The 14003-nt window shown below is 40.8% G+C and overlaps 1 protein-coding gene across 1 annotated transcript in view; it reads left to right on the forward strand.

The window, feature by feature from the left end:
• Window positions 1–13185, forward strand: part of ASB3 (ankyrin repeat and SOCS box containing 3) — a 16444-nt gene extending 3259 nt beyond the window's left edge. The window contains exons 3-10 of the mRNA XM_026048117.1: window positions 929–1087; window positions 3596–3708; window positions 4279–4414; window positions 5696–5873; window positions 7310–7507; window positions 8510–8761; window positions 10493–10626; window positions 12075–13185. Of these exons, the coding sequence (XP_025903902.1) occupies window positions 929–1087; window positions 3596–3708; window positions 4279–4414; window positions 5696–5873; window positions 7310–7507; window positions 8510–8761; window positions 10493–10626; window positions 12075–12337 (1433 nt within the window). The 3' untranslated portion in view covers window positions 12338–13185. The remainder of the gene's footprint in view (window positions 1–928; window positions 1088–3595; window positions 3709–4278; window positions 4415–5695; window positions 5874–7309; window positions 7508–8509; window positions 8762–10492; window positions 10627–12074) is intronic.
• The last annotated feature ends 818 nt before the right edge of the window (window positions 13186–14003 follow it).

A 14003-nucleotide genomic window follows, 5' to 3' on the forward strand; every position in this document is an offset into this window, starting at 1 on the left:
TCTGTGAATCTGTGAATATCAAGGATGAGTTCGATTGCACACTGTTCATGAGGTCAGGCTCCCTTGTGTTGCTTACACAAAATAAGATTTTTGAAGAGCTCCCAAGGATGTTTATATAGATTCCTCCCTAGGGGATCAATATCTGGTAATACATACTATAAACCCACTCAAGTGGCACATAATATATTTAAATGTGCTATGAATCTAGTATCTTTCATTTGCTCTAGAAAGCACTTTATGAGAAATCAGGAAGCTGGAGCAGCTTGTTGAGATACAATCCTATTTCTGATAACTAACAATTGTCTCATTGAGGGGAATTTCCTACTTTCGTTAGGCTTTTATTGAAGCTTCAAAATGGGATTTATCTTCAGCCATCCAAAAAAAAAAAGGTATTTACTCTCCGTTTTGTCAGTAAAGAATTAAGGACCTGAGAACTAGGATGGTCAGGATCACTGTTAGATGGTTTACTTTTTGTTCATTGAYGAAAGAGAGGTTTTGAAATTTAATAATTAAGAGGAAAAATAGATGTGGAGCTCCACCTCCTGGAACCACTTCCTGAATACAAGAGAATGGTTGTCTATACTGATTTCRCTCATTACATTAAAAGGGCAAAGAGGAAAATTGTAACTTTTGCAACAAATGCACTTCTTCACTTTCTTGTGGGACAGTTTGTCCTGTGYTTTTTTTCTTCTGCTCAAAGTCCTTGCTGTCTGTCTGAGATCAGTTAAGAAACCAAATGACARCTGGTTCTGCCTTACGTTCCCTGTGCAAAGCACGCAGGGCCCGCAATGACTGATACTGCAATAGTCTGCCACCATGTTGAAGTGTGCTCTGTAGGCTGTATTATCTCAAATTACTAAGTTATTTTAAAGAAACAGCCGTGTTAATGTATTGCTAAACSTGCTTGTTTCACCGTTCTCCCTTTCAGCTCCTTCTGAGAAGTACCTCCGAGCAGAGACCTTTGAAGGGATGTGTGCGCTGCACCTCTCCGCCAGCCACGGGTGCGCGCAGAGCGTCCGCGCTCTCCTGCAAGCGGGAGCCGATCCCAACGAGGTCACCACCGAGGCCACCACGCCGCTCTTCCTAGGTGATGCTGCTTGCCTGAGACCTCAGAGTGCTGACATGTAGCCAAGAGYCGTGGAATAGCCCCGAGTTGATTTGCTGCTTATCGTGCTTCATGTTTTTTGAAGCCTTTTATATACATACTAAGGTGTAGAATCAGAGATGGGGTGGTTCAAATAGCTTCCTGCTTAAAGTCTGCCTCGGGACTGCATTTCAAAATCAAATTGTAAAGCAGAATAGACTTTTTATATCTCTGCTTCCTTCAAGTGCAGAAAAAGTCTAGAATCCTTCATGTCTTTTTAAAAGAAGCAAATTATTTGCATACCGAGTRGGCCAATTCCTCCTCTTCTCATTGTTTTGTGAACAGGTGCTTATTGATCAAGTCAGTGCTATAAAGTTTGACTGTTTTCAGGTACGTCTGTGGTGTCAGACTGTAAGAAATTAATAATTTGTGTTAAATGACTCTTCTAATTGCCTTTTGCATGATGTGTTGAAGATTATTTTTCGCTTGTAAACCTGCTGGGGATTTTAGCGGTCTCCTGTAGTAAAAGGTTGTCRCGGTGTGTTGCAAATGCTATAGAATTGATGGGCAGAAGATCTTTTGGTTATATTATGTGGGAATTAATATGTAGTTGTATTTCTACGTATGTCTATTTATTAGAATTAGTGCTCTACTAATCATCTGTGATAAAAGGCAAATATTAAACAGAAGCCTRTTTCTAATACCTGTTATCTCCTTAAATGAAACATATTTTATGGATGGCTTTAAAAGAGTTGTCCTTAAGTCTTATGGTCTGTGGTTGGTTATTCTCAAACTAGCTCTTCAAAAATGTCTGCAGGCAGAGGATTTTAATCTCTAATTTGTCTATGCTTCATATGTGTTATCATTAGCATACTGCTTAGGCAAATAATCCCCTGTTGGAGGGCCTTTTGGATGCAAGTAAATCAAACTCATGAGGATTTTTTACCTTGCTAATCTTCAGTAAACATAGCATTTGCTGGCAAGTTCTCAATCTTTTCTTTACTTCAGTATAAAAACAAGTTATGTGCTATGTTTAGATGTGTTTAGGACCTTGTTCGCTTTTTGCTTTCCAGCAGCTAAGTAGCTTATTTGTTTAAAACTGCCTGTGCCAGGTAGCTCCTGAAGGGACACTGCTATGGCAGGAGCGCCGGATAGTGGCGCTTAGCACAATATTGGGGAGCCCCCTGGGTGAGAGGGAATGTGGAAGCAGGGATGGTGGGTGGTTGGAAAGCAGCTGTGCTTGAAAAGTTTGTTTTTCATTAATCATTTTGCACTGCTGGGAGCATGTACTAAGGATAAAAGTATCTGGGGCAGGTTGTTCRTGGGCCGGTTCTGCCCCTGCCCAGGCTGAGTGCGGAGGAGGCTTTGAGGGCAGGTTGGATGAAGCTCGGAGCACCCGTCCTGCAGGGAGAGAGAGGCCAGATCCCTGTGCTGGTGCCGTGGGGCAGTGCTGGCTCTGCAGAGGGGAGCAGGGTGGCAGATCTGGAGCCGCCTCTTGCTTTAGGTGCCTCTGCCTTTGGGCCCCAGGTGTCAGCCGGAGCTAAGGGACAGGGAAGGAGGGCCGTGCGTGGAGGCTGATCTCCTTAGGAGCATCCTTSCTTACGGACAAATGGGAGTGGCAGGGGTTGAGACGTGCATGTGGAATTAGTAGCAGCTGGAAGTCGCTTCCTTAGAAGCTGCTGGAGTCTTTGGAGGAATCTCTTGTTCCGGGTTGCGGTGCTTTCCCCTGCTGCCTGTGGCAGGATTTTCTCTGCCCTGTTCATGCAAAGGTGCAGTTAGGACTCCCTTAAATTTTGCCAGMAATGCACGGGAAGGCAATGAATGGTAGCACTAGAGAGAGACCAGTCTCCCCTTCTTTCAGTGGCCCTTTTTGGGGATTTAACTGTTATCCTTCCCCTCTGAATATATATCTTAATTTATATTGGTATGCAGGTGTAGCTACATCCTCTTTGCCGTGAGGTTAAATGGGGAATTAGTTTGGATACYAGAATCAATTCTGTGCTCTCCACCTACGTGGGTGAAATTCCTGGGTCCCTACACGTTGCACTGGCCTGCAGTGTGTGGTGCAGGCTAGCAGGGCTGAGCCATGTGGCTGCTGTGGGTTGTCACCCGTGAGCAGGCTCAGAAGAGAACATCCCTGGCCCACTGAAAGCAGGTACCTGAGGAAATGGTTATGGTTTCAGATTATTTCATAAAGCTGGTCTAATAAAAGTCTAGTTAAGCAGAGGAATAACATTTCTTTAGGAATAAGTACAGAAGCTCTGTTGCAAATTGGCTTTATATCAAAAATGATGAAAGAGAGGTTGGATGTTTGATATTTAGAATAGATAATGACTGTCATGGTAAGCGGTGCTGCACAACCGTTTAGGAGAAATCAGGTTTTGAAGGAGGGAAAGTAAATATAAAATAACAATGATTAGAGCAGTGGGAACTTGGTGACAAGATCATCTGAGTTGTGTACTGGTTCCTTTTATATCTGTAAAAAATTTCTTTTTAACTGTTCTTTTGAAGCTGTTGAAAATGGACATACAGACATTGTAAAGCTTCTGCTTCAGCATGGAGCAAATGTTAACGGACATCACTCTTGGTCTGGATGGAATTCTTTGCATCAAGCTTCTTTTCAGGTAACCTGTAAGTGCATCATATCCTTTCCACGTAGTTGCTGTGTCCTGAATAATGCTTTGTAATTTACCTTTTTATGAAGAGATTTTTCCTAAACTAGTTGAAATGATAATATACTTGGAGTAAACTCTTTGATGCATCTGAAACTACACAAGGTGTTGGGTAGTAATTTCTGTTTAAGTAAATTATTTATTTAAATTTAAAGTAAATTATTTATTTAAATTATTGGATGTGCTTATCAGCGTATTCATTATATTTGGGGAGTGAATCTGTTATATAAGATTTTCTTAGGGGAGGAGGGAGACTTCTATTTAGCTTGGATTTTTCCTTATGATGAGATACTATTTCTAGAACAGAAATATGTTTGCTTAATGGTTCTAATGCGTTAGTTTTATTTCCGTTTGGGTAATTTCATAAATGGGAAGAATGAAATGAAATTTGTTTAGCTCTTCAATTTTTATTTAGACTGGACTATATTGTGTCTTTTCTATTTCTGTTGTGAATCTGTGGAAAAATGGGTGTCCTGTTAATTTCCTGTTCTTTTTGTTTAAGAGTAAAATTATGTGTTTCAGGGATATACTGAGATAATAAAAATTCTCCTGGAGAAAGGAGCGAACAAGGAATGTGAGGATGACTTTGGAATYACCCCTTTGTTTGTGGCTGCTCAGTATGGGAAGCTGGAAAGTTTACGCACACTTGCMTCCTATGGTAATTGTCACCATTCAGCCTCACTGTGCCCACGCTGGCACTGGGTTGCCARCAGATGCAGTTTTGGTTCTGTTCCTTTACTTCATAATTTCAAAATTGCATCTTAATTATTGAAATGTTGTTATTTCAGGAATTTGAGCTACTTTTCTGTAAGTGAAATAGGAATTTTGAAATAAGAATTCAAATTCCTGAGAAGGTTAAGGATCAGATTTCATGGTCTCACTAAGAACTCTGAATAGTACTACATAAGTGCTCTTGTTTTGGCGATGTTATTCGGGATATTGTTCAGGTTCCTAAAGCAACAGCAGTGGTTTCATTCACATAATCAGTGTTTTCTATGTCTAAGTGAACGTGACCTTCACAATCAAAATTACATGCATGACTGTTAAGGGTCCTTGACCTAACTATAGAAGCCATACTAGCTTGTCTATCAATACCTGTAGGAGGATAGGTCAAAAAATGATTGCAAATCAAGTATCACCTCCACCTTCCTCCAGCACTTTTATCTGGTGTTTGTCCGTTGTGCTGAGCCTGGAGGGAGCGGGAATGGTGCCCCCCAGGCTCACGAGAATGTTCTCTCTTATGACAAGAGAAGAAAATCACATGTAAAGCTCATTTCTAGGACTGTACATATGTAAGCCGTGAATGTGATTTATAGCTCTGCTTCTTACATATTTCTTATTATTGGGATACAATGTACTGCTAGTAATTTGCAGGATTATGAACCTAACAACTTGTCAGTAAAGCAAAATCAGTGACATATCAAATAAAGGCAGTGTGTTTTATATGGAGAAATATATTTTCCTGTGTAGCATGTTACTTCAGTTAAGTTTTATTAGTGTAGCATAGATGATAAATATCTAAGGATTTATTACTTCACAGCATTGCATTTTTCAGTATTTTATGCTTCTAAAAATAGAACGAATAATGTAAAGCCCTGTTTCCTCATTCGACTCCTGTGCTAAGGGATGTATGCACACCAGACTGCTACAGGACTTAAGATGATCATCCTAACACTATGCTTTTATATATATATAAATAAATATAAATATATGTTTATATATACACACATACACACAAACTTATGTGTGTATATGTATTATATATATGCATTTACATTTTATGAAGCTAGCAACAAGCTTTTTCTTTTAATATTGCGGTGGAAAACACTTTCATGGCAAAGTCATTCTGTGAAAAGCAGTTACTAATGAACGCTAATCTGTCATTTACTTCATGCTTGCTTTGTGAATGTGTCTCATGAAGTATGGGCCTCTTTGGCAGGTGCCAACGTCAACTGTCAAGCCAAGGACAGAGCCAGTCCCCTGCTGATCGCGGCGCAGGAGGGTCACGCCGCGTGCGTGGAGCTGCTGCTCTCCAAAGGGGCCGACCCCAATCTCTACTGTAACGAGGAGGAATGGCAGTTACCCATCCACGCAGCAGCTGAAATGGGCCATAAGAAGTAGGTGATTAAACAATATCTTCACACGAGTGATTCTGGTAATTAAAACCGAAGCGGCAAAGTGAGCGTGCAGCTTGGAAAGGAAGGAAAACAAGGTGTCAGACTGATCTGTGGCTGACGGTTATTAATCCTTTTTGGGTTTTAAGGGTTTGGTGGTATTTCCAGTGAAGTGAATGATTGCATCTCATCTGGGTCTGATCCATTTCCAAATCAATTTAGAGGGGCTTCCAGAAAAGGAGTAACTCTTGAATCAGGTAGAAATCCCATAGTAGGCGTATTGCTTTCTCATTGAAAGCAAAACAATAGCATATGCTTCATACATCACTTGAACAGCCCTTAATTGGTGTTATAGTCCTGTCCTTGAAGGAACAGAAAGAATCGTAGGCAAGGAGTAAATTAGCTGAACCAGCCAGAAAATCAAAGCCACAAAACTACTCTAGTAATCCTTGTAAAATGTATTTATAGCTTTGCCCAATCTCAGTGAAATAAGGGGCTTTGYAGCAGAAAGATACAGGTGGAAAAGAATTCCTGGAGTGGCAGGTCCCTCGGAAGAGCTTCCCTCAGGACCCCTGGGATTTGCACATGTGTTATAGCACTTAAAGCAAGGGTGCCACTCGTGAGGAAGTTATTAGTGTAGTTGCTTTTGCCTTAATCATTAGCACAAGAAGCTCCTCAGCCAATTGTTGTTGAAGTGCCCAAAACTGAGGCCTCTACCCAGATAATGAGGAGGTCAAACTGTAGTAGAGGTGGGTGGGTTTTATTTTCTTTTTCTATTAAAGTGATGGATGGGTTGGCCAAACTGTCCAAACTGTCAGTACTGGAAATATCTTTGAATCAAATGCTGCCTTCACTGCCCTTGCAGTCTCTGAGCAGCTTCAGTGAATTGTGCTGGCAAAGGAACCGGTGTTTATTCACTAATCCCTGCTAGCTGCGAAGGATGCAATTCAAAGGCATGAAGTATGAGGTATGAGAAAGTGATTTTTCTGCTTCAGTCTCTCAGTGAGTGCTGTTGAACAGAAGTGAATATTCATTTTTGTCTGCAACTCGCACGTTCCGTTTACCTCCAAACTCTGCAGATCTGAATGAGCCCCCCAGGCTCAATAAACAGCTCTAAAAYGGACTGTAGCATAACGTGGAGTAGCTGGCCAAGGTTTGGTCAGAATGTGYTTGTTGCTAACAGATTCAGAATTTAAGAGTGTGTGCAGCAATATCCTTTTTACAGCCAGCCACGATGAAAATCAGTGGCAAAGCCTATTATGTTTGTGTGATTGCATGGATGAAATGAGGAGTGCTCTTCCTTTAAGCAACTCCACAGTGAAAAAATGAGTAGACTTTTCTTCTTGAGTAGCAGTGAGCTTATGAGAAATGACCAGAAAATTAAAATGCTGCTGTTTGATAAGCCCTCCCAGATAAGCAGTGATGTTAAATCTTTGCAGTATCCTGGAGTTGCTCATACCACTTACTGATCGGATCTGTGACCAAGGAAAGGATAAAGTGAGCCCCGTGTATTCGGCGATCTACGGTGGGAATAAGGAATGCCTGGAGATGTTACTTGAGCAAGGCTACAGTGCGGATGCTCAGAAGTGCCTCACCTTTGCCTGCAGGTCACCCATGTGCATGGTTTTCCAGAAAGAGTATGTATACCTTTCTCTCTTCAGATTATTCACTGGTGTGTTGTCATGTTTGTGCTTCCTGAATGGGCAGAGTTGTCCTGCCCTCTTTCCTCCGCTCTGGAGATGAGAGAGTTATGCTGGAAGCACCTGAGTGATGTGCAGGTTGGGATTAGGGGGGTGAGCTGCAGCACCTTGTGCACACCTCCTTTGGGAAGCCCATCTCTTTGAAGAGGAGTCTTGCCAAACATAATTGCAGTCTAGCTTTCCTGCTTTCCAAAGGCCTTATCAGCCCATCTCTGTCTKCTGGGAACTGGACCTGATGCTGTAGTTGAATCAATCAGACTCTTAATTAGCCAGATACTTTCTAGTGAGGAAAAGTTGCTAGAAAAGACTGATTTACTKTCTCCATATGCCAGTGCTATGCTTACAGACAGATAGGTATACACAGATGTATGTTTTAGACATACTTCTGTAATTAAAGGTTCCATCCCATACACATATACTGGAAATGAAAGCACTGGAAACTCTGCCTGAACGTCAGGACCCAGCGCTTTCCCGGGAAGGTGGTTCTGTGGCMCTGGGGCAGGCTGCCCAGAGTCTTTATCCTGCTGGAGATGTTTCAAACCCAAATGTTAAAGGATACATAAATAATATAAAAAATACTATATACAAAAATGCATCTATATATGTAAATATATATAATATTTAAATATATAAATATAAATGTAAATACATATATAACACCCTTAATATAGGTGTTTGCAATATATACTTGTTACGTGCTATTAATCAATAGGATAGCACGCTCCTACAGTTGGCAGTTTGACTTTTTTATTTTATTTTATTATTATTATATATATTTTTTAAAACCTAACCCAGGCTATTCCATCTCTGTAAGAGCACTACTGGGGTTGCTCATGAGGGCCTCCTAACGCAGCTTTGCCTTTTAAGCTGTTGTGTTATGCACACAGTGAGATTCTCTGATGTGCTAACATGACTATATGCCTTGTATGCTGTCCGTAGGTTTTTCGACTTTATCGACATTCTCCTCAAATACGGGATCACCCTCCTGGGGATTAACTTGGGATATTGCCTGTTGCATGGGAAGTTCGCCTTGTTCCGCCGCTTCTTGGCGTTGGGCTGTGAGCTGCCCTCTGAGGAGCAGCTGCCCGAGTTCGTAGGCCACGCGGCGAAAGCGCACGAGCACCACGCCGAGTGGCTGCCTCCCCTGCTCTTGGCTGGCTTTAATCCTCTGCATTTGCTTGGCAAGCCGTGGTAAGATGATTTATTTATTTACTTATTTACTTATTTATTTAGTGTCCGCTTGTTTGCGAACCTGTTGCCAACCTTTTCTAATAAGGGCATTCCAGGGACAGTCCCTGCTAATTAGTTGCAGTGAACTGGAAGCAGAGAAGGAAGTAGTTATTTACATGCAGAATAATGGGTATTCCGTAATTCTGTGGAAGGCTTGAAGGGAAAGACTCACGGATAAAGGCCAGATTCAGTAAAACCAATTTCCTTCCCTGCTTGAGGAAGGAAGTCAGAGTGAGAATTGCTTTCTCTCTGCTCTAGAAGAAGGCATCCCTATCCATTCTGGTATCAAACCTCTMATTAGCTGCAGATTTAGTTTAACCTTGAGCGTGCCTGGGCAATGCAGTTATTGGGAGAAGAACTTTCCGTGCCAGGGAAGAGATCTGAGGAAATGGGAAACACGTGTAAGGCGAAGCTGGGCCGTGTTTAGTGGGGAGGAACTGGACTGGAGTTAGAGACTATGTCAAAACAGAAGAATGTGACCCAAATACYAGCCTGGTTTTTCTATTATTCTGTATGTAAATAACTACTTGGTTGATTGTTTTATACCTAATATAAATAAATATATTAGGCTATAGAATAGTAGTAGTTCTTTTGTTGTTGTTTTCATTGCCTGTGAAGAAGACTTTTAAGACTCTTTTCCATAATTATGGGCTTTTAACAGAATATTTTGAGATGTATAACCTCATTATATATATTACTTTACAACATGAAGGGAGTAGGAAGCAGGCATTTTAAGATTTCTTTAGTTTTAAGTATTGGCTTACGTTTCAGATACTGTTCAGATAGCAGAGCTTATTTGTTATACTGTTTGTGTGTTAATTGCATTCCTTTTGGTTGAGTGAAATTCTATTACTCATTAACATCCAYGGCCGCCTAAGCAGTAGCTAGTGGAACATACTTAGAGGCTGATGTATCTGTGATTCTCTAGATAGTTTTGTATGTAGAGTGTGATTGGAAGAGTAAAACTACTATAAAATTGCAGCTCAGTAAGTAAACTAATCTTGCCAAATATTTTTATCATATGTAATGCTTTTTAATACTTTATATAATCCACAGTGCTTTTGGGAGGAATGCTTACTGTGTTTAAATGCCTGCTTTCAAAAACAGTGCTTCTCATGGCATCATCTACAAGACTGAAGTTAAACTTTCATGAAAACATCAATATTCACTAATTTCTCCTAGAAAAAACAGCACTTACATTTACACATGTTGCTGATTGCCTCTGACTGATTGTGCAAAGCCTGTCTGTAGTCACACACTGGTTAATGTAGTGCATYGACAATCCTAATTACCAGTGGAAAAGCAAAACGTGTTGATTTAATTAAAAAAAAAAATCCCCCAAATAAATATATGTGGTATGAATTTTTCTCCAAATATGATGGAAAATCCCCTTAATGTCCTGGTAACAGGGCCTTAAAATCCATTTGGAAATGGGACAAAAAGTTAATGGGAAGGAGAGTTCTGCCTGTTACGGAGCCCTATAAATTTCAGAAAAATCCAGCCGTTCTAGGCTAACTTCTTTGGATTTCTATTCAGTGTTTTTTGTTTCTCTGCTTAGGACATAGATGGTTAAGGCTCTGTTAAAAATAATAAAACCATTCCATGTTTCTTTTTTTTTTTTTTTTTCCCCCCATATAATTTTTATGCTATTCTGCAGAATCAAATAATTTCTGGGATTTCTTTTTTATGCAGGATTTGTTCTGTCAACGGGGATGCCCTTAATTTTGTTCTGGAATTCACGAACTGGAAGAGACTTCCCCCAGCTGTGGAACGGAGCCTTTCGGACTGCAAAGAGAGCTCCGCTTGGATTCCAAGCAGGCATTTTGGTAAGCTGCAACCAGGAAAGAACCCTCTRTACACACCAGTTCTCAGGATTAAGTAGGAAACAGCATTCTGTGCTGCTCTTTGTGCTAATGCACGATGGCAATAGGACGTCAATAATTAGAAGATTCATGTTTGGATATGAGGACTGCTGGAGAGAAAGACATTGCAGGAAAGGTTGTTCTTGACAAGCTCCCAGGGGGAATTGTTGTTGTGGGGACACACAGGTTTGGTCTAACTGTTGTGTCCTGTCTTAACACCTGAGTTGCTGAAGGTGTCAGGTTGTTCTGGCATCCACCAGGAAGCTTGTCAGAAGGAAGTGAGAAATGAAACTTATGAATGAAGGAGCGGAGAGCGGYGGTTGGATGAGGACAGGTCCTTTCGGAGGCTTCCGGCTGGTGGAATTTTGCTGGCTTCCTCGCATGCAATTGATGTCAGTATTGTCATATTTGAGGCCAAAGCCTGAGGCTTGTGCCAGAATAAGCCGTACTATAATATGAAAGCTTGTTTCTGAGTGACTGTACTTTTACAGGCGTGTTTTTATATATCTTTAAGTCACGGGGTTTTCTCCGGTTGACTTATTTGGTAAAATCTTAGACACCATGTGGACCTTGGTGTTATGTTCTGGCTTACAAAATGCTCTATAAGGTGTGAGGGTATTGGAGGTGCTCTCTCCTATTCCACCTACACCCTCTTCTTTCAGAGGTCATTGCAAGCATTAAGAATGGTTATTAAAAGACACCTTACGGAAGACCTTAGAAATCCCGTTGAGATAGCACTAATAACTTGGCTCTTCAGTATGGACTTGAAATACACTGGGGCTTTATATGCACCTGTGACTCATACGTATAATCATGAGAGGGAAAGAGCAGAGGTTCCAGAGCGCTAGTTTCTCATTTCACATCAAAGCACACAAATAACGTCGCTTATAAGTGCTCATACAAACACATAGCGGGTTTGGCAGGCCTTAATCCATTGTAAGAAGTCAAGTTAAAATAGCAATAACTTGAACAATAATAACTTAATCATGTTGTCATTTCATACTTACTCTAGGAAAGTGTTACCTTTTTACCTTTTTTTTGTTGTGGCTTGATTTACTAGACTTATTTATTTTTCATTTCTTATCATCTGACATGGGCTTCTTTCTCCCYAGGCAGCTGGTTGTTTTAGGTAGGTTGAGTGAAACTTTCTGATCAAGGATAAATCATCACTGGAATTTTGAGAAGTTAATGGGTTGTTTGTTTGCTTGCTTGCATTTTTTTGTTTTAAATAAGGACTGTACTCCCTATTTAAGCTTCCAAATACTGATTCTCTAGGAGACAATGGACCTTGGCAGCCAAGAACCTTGTTTGGTTACCTGGTACAAACATGGGCCGCTGTCTGAATCAGGGATGATCAAGCTGCGCACTCCCATGCTTGTTCACCGTTTGTTTCATGTTTTTAACTTTTTCAGCCGTCATCCCTCCCTTGTCTCATCTCTGTCGTCTGGAGATCTGGTCCATCTTAAAGCGCGGGCGCCTGCGGTCCGAGCAGTTCATCYGCAGACTGCCCTTACCAGCCTGCCTCCAGGACTACCTCCTCTACCAGGATGTGCTGAAGGCGAGCGGCATTCCCGCAGCCGTGGGCTCCTTGCGCATGGGCACCGAGGGAATTGCTGCTCCCGGTCAAGGCAGCTCCACTGGGGCCAGCGGAGCCGGTGCTACTGCTCCCAGGTGATGGCTCTGCCTGCCATGGAGCTCTGCCGCTGTGGAATTCACGGTGGGATTTGGCCATCGGCCAGGGAAGAGCTGCTCTGTACAGAGCACTTGCTAGTAACAGGCCTCTTCATGGGGTGGTTTTCTAATGGATCTGGGAGTTTGTTGCGAGATCTGCGAGGTGCTTGTTTAGAAAGTCTGCCACAGACCCTCAGTCTGCAAAAGTTTTCTGTTTCTGAAAGGAACTTCTTGACTCTTAAGGAGTTAAATTAGTTTGTTCAATGAACGGAGCTTATAAAAGGTTGAAATGTAGTTGGTCAGACACTGTTAATACTAACACTTTATTCCTAGGAGGGCTTTTTCCAATTGCAATATCTGGAAGTCAGGGGTACCTTGTACTACTACAGCTTTAGATGTTGAGGAGTGATCTAGGTGAACCAGAAATAAGAACCTAATGGAAAAAAGTGTTGTAGAATCAACTGTTTTCTTGGTCCTCTCTATTCATGACTTGAAGGTGTTCATTCTTTGGTCATCACTTTCAGCCATCTTTCAGTGCCTCTCCTATACTGCTTTCATTGAAGCAATTTCAGGATATTCATTTGAATATAAAAAGCAAAAAAGGACTTTGAATGCCCCATTTATTGTTCATCCTCCTTATGAACTTACGCACCGAAGTTTTTCTGTACAGTCATTGCAAAATATCATTGGAGTATCTGTTAATCCAGACACAGATATGAATATCATATATTTTTTTTCTATGGAAAACCTGTGTAAACCTGATCCATATCTTTTCTTAAGTGCTACAAAAATAAAATGCTTTCAGAAAGACTGAAGTGTCTGTCATGACTCAACCTCCTCAGCTTGCTGATGAGTGAGTGCTCTAAAGGGCCCGTGATCGTCTTCCCTGGTGTCTTCAGTGTCAGACTTGGAAAGAAGCAGCCCGTGCTTGCTGAGTAACGGGTCTGCTTTTGGGTGAAATACTGAAGATTATTTCTCATTTGTAAACTGTTTTCTTATTTTCACTTGTATCGCTSTTGGATATTTGAGTGGTCTCCCGTAGCTGTCAGTGCATGTTGTCGATGGTTACTGAATTGTTAGGCTGAGGTTCTTTGGCTTTGTTATATGTAAACTAATATAGAGTTGCTTTTTTATATGTCCTTGTTGACAAGAATTACTGTACTAGAATAATAATCTGTAATAAAATGCAGAAATAAATCAAAAGAAGGGCTACCAGCTTTAAGAGTTAGTACCTCCTAAAATAAAACTTATTTTAATGTTTTTTAATGTATGTATTATTTTGCTTTTAAGTCTAATGGCTTATTATTCTCTTAGGCCAGTTCCTCAAAACTGTCTGAAGTTTTTTGCTGTCTAAATTGTGTATGTTCCATGTGTATATCATTAAATAGGAATTAGAAAAAATAATCCCATTCTCTGAGACCCYTTACATGTAAATAAATCAAAGCCACGAGGAATCATTAATTCACTCAGTTTTCAGTGAATACAGTATTCTGTGGCAAGTTCTTATTTTTATACTCAGCTGTGGAGAAAGTTGTTACACTCTGTTTAAATATTTGTAAATTTAGTTTCATGGTGACGTGCTTAAAACAACTAGTGAAAGATGTTAAAATATACTTGTTTGCTCTTGTGACCTATTACTACAATAGTAATTGTTTTGCAGCTGCATCACT

The sequence above is a fragment of the Nothoprocta perdicaria genome, unplaced genomic scaffold (assembly GCF_003342845.1).
Source record: "Nothoprocta perdicaria isolate Ctin4 unplaced genomic scaffold, notPer1 scaffold_51, whole genome shotgun sequence".
NCBI lineage: Eukaryota > Metazoa > Chordata > Aves > Tinamiformes > Tinamidae > Nothoprocta > Nothoprocta perdicaria.